A 13,177-nucleotide genomic window follows, 5' to 3' on the forward strand; every position below is an offset into this window, starting at 1 on the left:
CGACGTGTGTACGCATCTCTCGTTATCCGTTTCTCTGTCGGCGTTGATAATTTTATTTAATGACGAAAGTGTGTGTCCGCGCGCAATGCGCGGTTCAAAGTAAATAGAGAGAGAGAGAGAGAGAGAGAGAGATCACGGTATCCAAAAGAATTGTTATTAATAAATTTTGTCGTTAAAAAAAGAAATGACAGATATTTATAAAAAGGTGGCTATTATGTTTGATCCCGGCAATTTTTTCCTACAAATCGAGTATTGAATAATATTTCTAAAAATTATATATTATATTTTAATTATTTCTCAGATTATATTGAATTATATTTACAGAGAATTAAACGAGAATATAAAAGAGAAAGAGCTCTTGATTTATGAACTGCCGTGAGAGAACGAAACACACTTCTCGACCTCTCTCTCGATACGCGTTTCGTCGAAGAATACTAAGCGCACTCAACGCATATGAATATTTACTGCCGGAAATCGCTCGACAAACGCAACCTTCCCCGCTCTTCTCCTCTCGCAGGCAAATAATGGCGACTCCACGATAAGAGCTGCTAAAAATCGTTGCGTTTCCTGGGAAGCGCGCGCGATGCTCGCCGCGCCGTAAAAATCATTCCGGCCTTATAATAAATTGCTTTCGCGATACCCGGCGATGCGGCGTAAGAAAGAGTTTGCCGGCGCGGGAGGGGAAGGAAGGATGAGTAGAGTCCGCTGGAAAATATCTCGGGGACTGGTGTTTTTCGCGCGCGCGCGCGCTCACTCCTCGCGGGCAACTCGTATATACGCTCGTACTACTTTGCTCGCGAGATGTTCCCATGAGAATATGAACCGCGTGGTCGTCATGGCTCATCCGCAACCGTGAGCACGTACACGCCGGCCATACCGGCCAATTATCACACCGATGCGATGGCCGTTATAATCATCGCCAACATAACCGGGCGATTGTTGCAAAGCCCATTGGCCATTCAGTGCGTCAACGATGACCACCGCGTTGACATGTCGAATAACTGTCACTCTCCTAGCCAGGCGGACTTTCGGGAATATTAAATTAATCGCCAGCGTCGAAGAGCCTTGTGGGGAAGGATTGTTACGCGGAGAGAGAAATGTAATAATCTTTCTGTAAAGATAGAGCTTTTTAGAGAGCATGAATGTTGTAGGCGGAATTTTTAAAGACATCGTTAACGTCATCGTTTTTTTTTTTTTTTTTTTTTTGTTTCTTTTTTGTTACAGGACAGCGAACATCTAATCACGCTCGCGCACTTGTCGGACTACAACATCTACAGAATACCGAACGCCAAGCGAGTTTTCGGCGCACCCTTCGAGTGGGGCGTCTGCCTGAGGCCGAACAGCAACGCCGAGGCCGAGGACACGGAGGCTGGGGAGCCCGGGATCAAGGTCATTGCTTTCGAAAACGAAAAATCGCGCGCCTGCTGGCTCACAGCCATGAGACTCGCTAAGGTAAGCGACACCATTTCTCATTCTCGTCTTGTCTAATCGACGTTTGTTGCTCGATAATAATTTAGTGATTCGAGTGCTCGTAACTTGGGATATTCGAACGTTTAAATGTCACTTTTTTTTTAAAACACATTATTTTTAATATCGATTGAAATCAAAATTGCTTCCACATCGGCATATTTATGTGAACAATGTGAAAAATTTTTTTAAAATTCAGATAAATTTTTCTAAAAATTCAGACACATTTTTTTGTCTGATCTGGGTTGGGTATCCTGTCAATGAGAGAAACAATCTGTCCGAAATCTGTCTTAATCATCAGAGTTTAATGATTTTTTTCTGAAAATTCAGAAGACTGTATCTGAAAATTGAAATGTCAGTGTGTCTGCAAAAAGACTGCAAATATCTTAAAAAGATTAATATTTTTTATAATGAAAGATTGAAAATTAAAGATCAATAGCACGGTCGAGGGAATGATCATTAAATAGCCATCACATACGTACATAAATAATCAATAATTTGTTTTAATTTGAAAATCGAAAGCATGCACAAGCTAATATTAATTTGGAGAAATGAGTATTTCAATTTCGCGGCGAGGATAATCGCGCTTTTACGGTATCGCCGCAATACTCCTCTTTCAGCCCGCGATTCTGCGCCCGATCTGCGACTCGACTCTCTTCTTCCATCCCACTGGAAGATGCGATCATCCCTCTGCGAGACGAGCCGCGGGTATTATTAGCTCCGCGATGGAGAGCCCAGGTATAATGAGCCTCATTTTCTTTCCTTCCCCTCTTCCTTTCTCCGCCCGCTCCGACTCGAATGTCGAAACTTCTTCGTGAAGCTCAAAGAAGTTGCGTGACTCGCGCGTCGTTCGTGTTTGACGGAGAAACAGAAAGAGAGAGAGAGAGAGAGAGAGAGAGAGAGAGAGAGAGGGCGAGAAGAAGAGGGAAGAAACACTTCATTCCGTCGACGTGCGTATATACTGTATGCCATACAGGCACGTTTCGCGTGGCGAAATTTTTTTCTCGCTCTTTTTTTTAGAGTAGCCATGCCACTGACACCGTACACCTTTCTTTCTTCATTTTTTTTTTCTTTCTTTTTCTTTTTTTTTGACATGGATCGAACTCGTGAGACACCGGGGCTCTCGTTTCCCATCGTCATCGATAATATCGGTTTATTCTCGAGAGCAGACAGTCTTTGTCGTCTCTCTTCCTCTCTATTCTCTTCTCTTTCAATCGAGCCAAGTGCTCGTCAATGGAAGAGAGTGAGTGACTCGTGGTTAGTAACGGTTTTCGCTGGCAACGCGTGATCGGGAGTTCCGTTGATGAGAGAGAAAGAGAGAGAAAGACTCTAGACTACGGCTGCCTATTCTACATTGCGTTACTTTTTAGAGACCTATTCTTTCTCGAGCTCAAGTGCCTGCTTAGACCGTCTCTCAGATCTCCAGGAAGTGCGATGACATCATCATTGCTCTACCGTTCATTAAGTATAAAAAGAAAAAGGAGTATCCTCCGACAATCATATAAGTTAAAAATGATATTCATTTAGAGGATAGGATAGAATTTTTAATGACGATTTATTTACTTTTTTAAACTCGATATTTTTTTTTTTAACACACACACAATCTCAATAATGCTATTAGATACACACAAACGCTATCTCTCCGACAAGGGTTTCTTTCATCATCATTAACTTGCTTCCATTCCGAGTAACACTTGTCGGGTCGGGATAGCAATCTAATCTGCCGCGGGATGTAATTTGGGGACCCCTTGCACCGGAGGATCGTAAGCCGGGATCTCCCTTGATGCATCCTCCAAGGGTTTCCCGAGCTATGCATCCGTACTACCGTAGCCGCTGGCGGGCAGGCAGACACTTGCCAAGTGTTTATCGGCCTCGTTGGCCGTCCATGCCTGTCTCCTGCTCGACCTATCCCGCTCCGAATTCACTTGCGTGCGCTCTTTCTCTTTCTCCCTTTTATCCGAAGGGAGAAGAACGAAAAGACGACGCTGTCTTGGTCGGCGCTCTAGGTAGTACTTACGCGTATCTCAGCGCGAGGCCTTTGTAACTCTTTCATCCGAGAAAAAGCTAGGAGTGTGATGAGATGCGGCGAACGAGAAACATTGGTGGAAGACGGAAGGGAGAGAGAGAGAGAGAGTGAGCAAATGAACGGGTGTAGACTCTAGGAGAGAGACCTGCAGGACTCGCTTTGATCGCAGAAGACATTGACACCCCTGCCGATCCCCTTTGTACTCCCTTTGTTTCTCCACCGTCCATTCCCCCCCCCCTTCGTCTGCTTTCGTTCGTCGCGTTTCAATCTTCCCGGGACTTCGATTCGCTTCCCTGAAAATCTATGTAGTAGTATTGCGTGCGTGAAAGTCACCTTTGTTGATTACTAGAGTCAGACTCCTGAGCGAAAGGCAGCTTTTTCAGTATTTTTTATATAAAAAAAATATTAACAGAGCTTAGGTATTATCTGTAATGAATTTTGTCGTCATTTTGTCATTTTGTCATTTTGAGAAAATATCAAAGTAAAAATGAAGATTAATATATCTATTAAAATACTAATTGTGGATGTCTCTCTACGATTAGTTTGACTAATTCGGGATCAGATTTCTCGCGAGACAAAGATATCGTGATGGCGAAGGTAGTGCCGTTTGTTGCCAGGCATGAAAATATTGTCATTTGACATTATGACTCACTTTTCATCCGCCATGCATGATAACAGTAATGAGAAAGCGAACAAGATTGCGAAGCGATAAGAGCTGCGGATAAAGTTAAGCCGTAAATATCTGATCGCTTTCTACTCGATTATGACTCTATATCCTTTTAGTGAGTTTCTTGCTACAAAAAGAAATAGCGATCCGAGAATTATAATTATCTGTCGCACATACACATACACGAGGAAGTATAGATCGTACCAACTTGCATTGTCATTCAATTATAAGGCAGACGTGTCAACTTTTTAGCAGTAAGCGTTTTTAGCTCGTCACGGAGATGTAATCTTAGGCGATATCGGAGGGATGGCATTATCCTCCGTTTACTTAGAGACTCAGCGCACCTCGTTATCACTCTTCATTTCCCTATCGCTGATTAGTGTTAGCATACACTTGCGCCTTACCACGTTCACGTGTTTCCCCAATGTCTACGTTTGCGAGTAATCGAATTATGTAATTATCTCTCGAAATGCGCGCTCCAGGGCCGCCTTCAATTAGTCGCCGCCGTCCTTCATCTTCGCGCAAACGACGAACTCGGACTTTGTTTAATTTATCTTCGCTTCTCGCGCGAGGGGGAGGTGAAAAGTGCATGACGAAACTGACAGAATGAATGCATATGATACGCGTTTTCAAACGAACAGGATATTTACTGATGGAAATGTATCGGATTTTTATTTTAATATTAAAATTTTAATTAGAGAGAAAAATGAGTATTAATTTGACAAAAAAAAAATTTTGTCTTGTATTAAAATTTGTTTTTTTTAATTATGGATCGAGACAAAATTATTAAGGATTGCAAAATCATTTGAAAAATACGCATTATGTATACGCAATAAAACGCGGATACCTCGAACTTTTGGAACGGCGAGTCTATTTTTGCTGTTGCCAGGCGAGCCTTCGGCGATTGCAAAGCTCACCGGCATAATTTTCGTACCGCGATGCAAGCTACACAGCCCGCATTGGTATATTAGCAATCCTTGTGTGTGTGTGTGTGTGTGTGTGTGTGTGTGTGTGTATGGGTACACGTCACGGGTGAGACTGCGCGTACGTGCGCGGGTGCGTGCGTGTGCGTGAGCAGTCATTCGAGCGTAGATGCGCCCGGCTGTCTTGTGGGTCGATACGATGGCTATACCACTGCTGCTGGGTCCATGGTTATGCACACGTTCACGTGGCACCGTCTGCTCCTCTCATCTTGTCTCCTCTCGTCTCGTCTCGTCTCGTCTCGTCTCGTCTCGTTTCGTCTCGTCTCGTCTCGTCACATTCACATTTTCTTCAACGTGCGTGAATCACAATCTGCACGAATACTGTCAGAGTGTACATGTTAGCTTCCAGCTTTCCAAAAATGCCTTTCTCTGGTTAAGTTCTAGAAGTCTGAGTACATTTTTCTCTTTTATTTAAAAGAAAATTTTATTTAGCTGATACTTTTTTTGATGTTAAGTATTTTAATAAATCTCTCTCCCTCTCTCTCTCTCTCTCTCTCTCTCTCTCTCTCTCAAGTTAGGACTATATAAATGATTCGCTTGGAACTAATAAGGAATAAGGTTTTATTATTTTTTAGGATTTTAATATTTTTTGTTATATAAAGTCTTTTTTTCTGTTTCATTAAATTGAAGATAAATAGCAATTTTCGTGAATGGACGAGATTTATATGAATTCTGAATAAACAAAGAAGTAAACTTAGTTTATATAAGACAGTTTTTATTGCAAATGATTAGGTATTATCTTGACCTGTCGCGATATCAAGAGCTCGCACGGATTATCTTTGATTCAACTAGGAAACTTCGTCGCTATTCCCCAAGTGTAAATAAAATTGTCGATAAAGTTTTCGATGAAAAAAATTGTTCGTATCGATTGAATATTTTTTTCCGCGTTTGTAAGCTGTCTGTCAAAAACGAGATTACAGTTCACTCGAGTTGAAAATTGAATATCTAATCTTGTTACCCAAAACATGTCAAGCATCAAACGCGTATATGTACATAACCATCAATATTATTATTTATATTTCAATATTTTTTGAATTACGTGTTACGCACATCTATAAGAATCATGTGTGTGTGTGTGTGTGTGTGTGTGTGTGTGAATAATGAAAATAAATATAATAATATTATAATATTATTATATTATATATAATATAATATAATATAATACAATATAATATATAATTATATATAATCATAAGTATCATAATATTATATTATAATAATATAATATAATAATTTCTAACGAAAAAAATCGTGTGTGATATATTAATAAGGAACTAAATAATAAAAGAATGAGAACTCGGGGATTCTTCTGTATTTTCCGTCTTCGCAATATCGTTGATTATCTAGGAAAATGCGATACCTAGGCAAGACGATGTATCGATCGGAGGTCAGTCTCGTACAGCTGGGCGGTTGACAGCGCGAGTTGACAGACCGGCCGGCCGGCTAGTCGGTATTACGGCGACAAAGTAACGCGTGTATAATTATGCAAATCGCGAATGCAGTTTATCTTTTATTTTTTTTCTCTCTGTCGTTGGCTTTATCGACTTCGAATGTTGCGCGATGCGCCGGAAACGTAAGATCAATTATATGCGCATTCGTGTCGCGTGCATCTCATCAATTGTAGTGCCAGCGCGTTGTTTTAACGATGTCCGCTCTGCTTTGTGTTGTTCCAGTACGGCAAACAGCTCCGTGAGAATTACCGAGCCTTCAAGAACAAGCAGTGCGAGCAGAACGGCAGCGGCAGCCCCAAAGAACAGTACAGCAGCTACAATGTGTCCAACGTAAGTGCTATTTGTATGATTTCGTGCGCTGAGATGTATGAGGATCTGAGCCATGATAAAGGAGAATTTTGGTGAAGAGCGCGGATGGAAAATTGGGAAAGTTACGAATAATTTATTCACTCGAATTTTTTTTTATATAATAAGGCTTAAATCTTTGTATCGCTCTTGGCGCTTTAGTTAAATTTAATTTTAGTAAAGGACTTCAACAGGTAAAAATTATGGATTAAATTTGAGAAAAAAGAATGGAACGCATGTAACTCGCTACGACTTAACTATGTATAAGAAAAATAAACGAGACAATTGTCTCTCTCGTGGCGAGAATTATTTCTACGACCCGCGCGCGATGTATTTTCGATGGGCCACACTCTGTAGCCTCGGATATGCTCGAGAGGTAAATTTCGCTTTAGACGTGGTAAATGGAATGGAAGAGGCGATTACGTTGAAATTACCTCGAGTGACATTAATTTGCCGGGTCACGCCACGTTCGATCATTGCCTTCAGTCATCCCTTTTCCTGCACGAGCTGATCGTCTCTCGTCGAACTTTCATAGCGTCTACGGGATCTTGATTAACTCGTGCAATCCCGAGCTTTTCAATGCCCTTTTTTTTCCATCAACACCCTTTCTTGCCTTTCTTCACTTTCTCTCTTATTCGATTCTTAATTGTTTTCTTTATTATATTATGTACATTTGTTATATTATATTATCTATTAAAGTATTAAACATATTATATAATATATATTATAGTATATTTAATTTAATTATATAATAATTACATATATATATATATATATATATATATATATATATATTATAATTTTATATTATAATAAAATAATATATAAATATAATTATATAAAATATATTATAATATGTATTATATATATATTTAATTATTTTGTAATTGTATATGTATATATAATTTTTCATTGAAATTATTTCCTTTTACAAGTGAAATAAATAGATTTGTTTATTAATTTATATTAATATCCCAGTAAATGACGCTCGCAGGCAAACTCCATTATTGTTCTCGACAGTCACGCGCATTTATCGATTCTCTAATTGATATACTGAAATGTAAGGAAATTCATTGCTAATAAATGAACGAACGGTAATATGAAAACATTGGCCGAAGTAATGATGCGGAGAGCTGGATGACGATGTTGTTAGCGGCTAAATACAATAATTATAGCAAATAGCTCGTTAGCTATTGATCTTTAATGCGAAATATCTGCGCGAAATATGCGGGAATTGCCGAGCCACTCCCTCGGTCGAGATTTTCCATTCGCTTGTGTGCGTTCGTTGTTTCGAGTGCACAGATGCATGGTTCTCTCTTGATATCTCTCTCATACATTCTATTTGTACAATAGTTAAGCTATGGTAACGCAAATTACACTGTCGCGACTAACGGATATCATATATCGTCGCTTATATCGCGGCTGCGATAATAAATCCGACATAATCGATTCTCTCAGACGCGATTGCTTGTTAAAGAGGAAAAAGAGAACCGTAGCAAGTTAACTTTTTACGAAAGATTTTTTACTGCTAGTTGGGCAGTCAATTATTATTATTTTTTTTTTTTTATTTGATTTGTTAACCGGTGTAATTAAGTTAATATTTATTAGAAATTCAAGGAAATACGAAGGAAAAAAACTATTTAGAGTTAATAAAATTTAATATTATTGAATTTATATTTATCTTCTCTAGTTGCTGTGAATCAAAATGATTTTAATGAAGGATTTTCAGAGACTGACATGATATAAAATTTGTGAGACAGTTTAAACAACGAAACTTAAACAAATAAATAATATATCGACGTTTTGCGTGTCTGTTAAAATTAGCACGAATATTAGCGAAACGTAATGTACCGATAATAATGAAATAAATATGAGACAATCGATTAAAATATAAAAAGAAAGACTTTATGGGATGGGAAGATTTCTCTTTATAATTGCTTTTATGAATTATTTTTATGCATCTCTCTCGTTCGGCGAAAATTAAATAGCTCCGCATCCATTATCGTCAATTATCGAATATCTGTTATTTACGATACGATTTTGATATGACAAATAAATATCTTAAACAAAGTGGAAACTTTGCGGGGGAAATGTTCGCTAATTGGGAAATCGACGCGCTATCTCGTCCAACGAAATTAAAAGTGAAGGAACGTTAAAGGAACACTGACATTATATATCTTTCTCACGAGACGCGATTCCGGAAAGCAAATTTTCTCGGTAAAGTACCGCCATAACTTACGCAAAGAATGCCAAGAAGGATCCATCCCCATCGCACTGACCTCATTGTCGTGCCATCCCCGACCTCGTCGAGATGTAGACTTTCTCCCTCTTTCTCTCTCCCTTTACGATATTCTTCGCGTCCTCCTACGCGCTAAGATGTCGGCGCGTCTCGCCCGCTAGGAGATTTCATCCTCGTATCGCACAGCTGATTCCAAGGTCGTGCCAGCCAGCCAGAGGGACGACAACCCCTCGTCGTCAATGTGTACTCTCGAAGCTAGACACGTACCGGTCTACCCCCCTGGATTCATCCTTTCATCGACTGACTTATTTCCTCCTCTCTCTCTCTCTCTCTCTCTCTCTCTCTCTCTCTCTCTCTCTCTCTCTCACTTTTTTCTCGTCGTCGAAGAGAGATGAGGCTATAACTTGTTCTCATTATAATTTCCGTAGCCGGCGTTCTTGGGAAAATATTTTTCAAGGCGTTGCCGCCTTATCGTTAAACCGCGAGAATTGCATCATCCAGAATTGCATGAATAATAAAAGTGATTCGAGGATAAAATCCGTCAATTATTAAAATATGCTTTTTCTTAGTATCTCTGCAAGATAAGCAAAGAAAAAAATGTATTATATTAATTTAAATGTTACATTAAAGGCGAAATTGTGAAATTTTCCGTAAATGGAATTTTAAAGAGAAAGTTTTAGAAAGTTGCAATTCTGTTTAATGCCATTACATGTTTACTTTTTATTTTTTTCATTTTATTTATTTTTTTTTTTTATTTTTATTTTTCTTGCAATAAATTACGATACGGACTGCTTTTGAGTTACATAATACGCTTACGAAATTTTGTATGAATATTGAAAATCTTTTAGGGACGGATTTTTTTTTCTTGCCTCTACATACAATCTTGGCAACTTTAGCGTATTTTAATTTTATAATTAGTAGGACGTACTTTTTTTCCATATTTCTCTTTTTTTTTGTGGGACGCATTATAATTATAATAATAAAATATCCGCGAAACTTCCTTAAGGAAGGAAATATTGATTAGGCGAAGCGGGTGCGAGACATATATTGTCGAGCAGTTTCGAAGAACTGGTTTTGAAGTAGCGATCTTAACAAGCTTCCGGCAATAAATTACAGTTCGTGCTGGTTATGAATTATCTACTCGATGTAGCACGGAGGATAACAATTAAAGCCTAGTATGGAAAATAACCGGTATTACGCGCTTAATGCGCGAAAGTGCAAGGAAAAAGATAATTGCTTTACAAAATAAACATAATTGATAGGGGCGGTCTGACATGCTTTAACGGCAATCTCGGGTAATAACAGGAAATTACATTGTTTATAAGGATATTGAGATAATCATAAACCGTGAGAGAAAAAAATTGATTTTTTTTCACTAGCGCAGCTTTCGGATATTAAATAATTTAACAATAATTGAGAATCCTTCTATAACCGCGTGGCTCCGATGGCTTTCGATGGTGATACCGAAAATAAGATGTGAAGTTTGAGGGAAGATCTAAAAATAATCATCGCAGGAAAAACAGACGACGAAGAGAAGAGTGCACGCGGTGAGAGGCGAAGATGAAACTTCGAACGATCTTCTTCGAAGTTTCGTTAAGGGATAACTTCTCGCGAAGGGAGCGTGAACGTGTCTTGCACTTCGTTTCGATTGAAAGCTTCGATCATGGATATCGTTTGTTCGTGTCTCGCTTTTATCTTTATTCGAAGGGAAACAAAAGTGCATCCCCTCGCATCGTGTATGTGTGTGTGTGTGTGTGTGGGTGTGTCGAACCGACAGGGCAAACTTCGTATTTTCCGTCTTCCGCACTGTTTCTATTTTTCACGTTGCACGTAATTGCACATTTAAATGGATAGATTGAAACTCGGGAATAAAGTTTCGTGCCAATGTAGCTTCGCTCTCAGATTCGATCTCTTGAATTTGAAAAGATTTATACCGGTGAGAGATAAAATAGAAAAATATTTTAAGCACGTTATTTTTCAATTTTTTATTTTAATTTTAAGCATTATAAATATTTTAATAGTTGCGGATATAAATTGATGCATTAAATCAATATCTCGATAAGGTTTTCTTTCGAAAGCGCATTTGCATAATCAAAATGAACATTATACATTATTTTTGGTTTGTAAAATTTTTTATTGTTGTAAACTCTAATTTTAGAATTATGTCGATTTATATATAGTTTGAATTACGTCATTGATTTATTCGTATTAATTTCAAAATCAAAGTATACAAGGTGCCTCTTAAAGACTGCCCACTAGATACATAGCGTCATTCCTTACCAAAAAATGTGTCGAAAATTCCTGAATCATTTTTTTCTATAACTCTTAATAAAGTAATTATTCAGCGATGACTAAAGATCAGCATTGATCGGGCAATTTTATTTAATAACTATTCTTTTATTGAGAATTATAAAAAAATGATTCGGGACTTTTCCACACATTTTTGGATAAAAAATAACGCTATATATTTAGCGCGTTGTTTTAAGACACCCTATATAAATATAAATATCGATCATTCAGCGTTGACCATTCTATTCGCCATCATTATGTCATCTCGTCCAGCCGACTACTTAACGAGTGTCCACGGCGTTTAACAGATCGCTCGCGGTTGACGTGAAAGCGTAGTCACGCTCCGCTTTTAGTCAGACATTACATTTCCCTTAATGGCGCGAGACAGCCGGCTTGGATACCGGAAATGTTGCGAGTACCCAGCAACGTTCTTTTTCCGTTTTTCCACTTCGGCGAGACTCGGCATTGTTACTCAACCCCGTCGATTCCCCCTCGCCCCGCCGTTCATTTCAAATTCAAGTGGGTTTTACCTTCTTGGAATTTTAATGCGAGCGTTAATTATTGGATTTTAATGCGGGAATTCAACAAATTGTAGCAAATAAGGCCTCGCTCTCGAAGCTATCGTTGATTGTTAAAGTCGTCGTCAACAGTACGTCGTTAAAATTAAGCTGCGCGGATTCCCCTCTCTCTCTCTCTCTCTCTCTCTCTGTTACTGTAGTTACTACATCCATTATTAATGAATGTTACAATGATACGCATGCGCGTATACCTCCTTAAAATTTTCAGAGTCTCGCTATAATCTCGTGATGTTGCAGAAATTATTACAATTGGCTCCAGCCGACCGTAACGTTCTCAATCATCTGATGTCTCTACCGAACTGTCGATCTTCTTCTTGATCATCAGTCATGTGATCGTTCTCTTTTTTTTTCCTCCCTCTCCTCGCTTTTATCATTCATTTCCATCCGTTGCCAGGTCGGGTATCAGACTTGAATAGGGAGGATTCCGTTCGTCGTGGGAGCGGGGGGGGGATGGCGGGAGGGGGCGGAAAGGCCGGGAGTGCAGTACCTCGGTTACAGTCAGGGGTTTAAAAGTCGGGCAAAAAGCCCCGGCCGGCTGTTGCTACGCGCGAACTATCGACCAACCCGGCTTCTACCTATATATCCGCGAGAGAGAGAGAGAGAGAGAGAGAGAGAGAGAGAGAGAGAGATCTTGGGGTATGGAGGAAGAGCTATAGATGGTACACGAGCGTGCGCGCGCGCGCGAACACTTCTCCGGTATACCGGGAGGGCTGGAGAATAACGGTGTGTGTTTGTGTGTGTATATGCAGGTCGGAGGGGAAGGGGGAATTTGGAGAAAGACGAATGGAGAGAGAGAGAGAGAGAGAGGAAAAAAGGGCACATCACCCAAATGCGCGAGACTGGCGAGAAGAAAGACGCTCGGAGACGCGGGAGTAAGGCGCTTTCTTTTGCGCTCTCTCATATTTTAGCCGCCACCCTGGAAACGCGCTGAAACCGCCGTATCGTTTCGTGGACCTGCGCGCGCGATTGTTTTATTCCTCGGCGCTTTTATTTCTCCGCTCTTTCATTACATTCTTTATTTCGAGAGGAGCCTTCCTCCCTCTCCCTCTCTCCTCGAAATATCCACCGAGGCGTCCAACGCGCGCGCGCGTCCTCCTTCCATCCCTCACCCCTTGAGTTCTTACCTTGCTCC

General features: G+C 39.7%; 1 protein-coding gene and 1 long non-coding RNA gene across 14 annotated transcripts in view; one reads left to right on the forward strand and one right to left on the reverse strand.

The window, feature by feature from the left end:
- LOC126852534 (growth factor receptor-bound protein 14-like) overlaps positions 1-13,177 on the forward strand; it is a 293,126-nt gene that overhangs the window by 249,996 nt on the left and 29,953 nt on the right. For all 7 annotated transcript variants that reach the window (XM_050597430.1, XM_050597431.1, XM_050597433.1 and 4 more), the window contains exons 9-10: positions 1,225-1,452; positions 6,817-6,924. In XM_050597430.1, coding sequence (XP_050453387.1) covers positions 1,225-1,452; positions 6,817-6,924 — 336 coding nt within the window. The remainder of the gene's footprint in view (positions 1-1,224; positions 1,453-6,816; positions 6,925-13,177) is intronic.
- The window catches only part of LOC126852612 (uncharacterized), a 268,456-nt gene that overhangs the window by 120,216 nt on the left and 135,063 nt on the right, over positions 1-13,177 (reverse strand). The gene's annotated exons all lie outside the window — the stretch shown is intronic.

Source organism: Cataglyphis hispanica, chromosome 10 (genome assembly GCF_021464435.1).
Source record: "Cataglyphis hispanica isolate Lineage 1 chromosome 10, ULB_Chis1_1.0, whole genome shotgun sequence".
NCBI classification, from domain to species: domain Eukaryota; kingdom Metazoa; phylum Arthropoda; class Insecta; order Hymenoptera; family Formicidae; genus Cataglyphis; species Cataglyphis hispanica.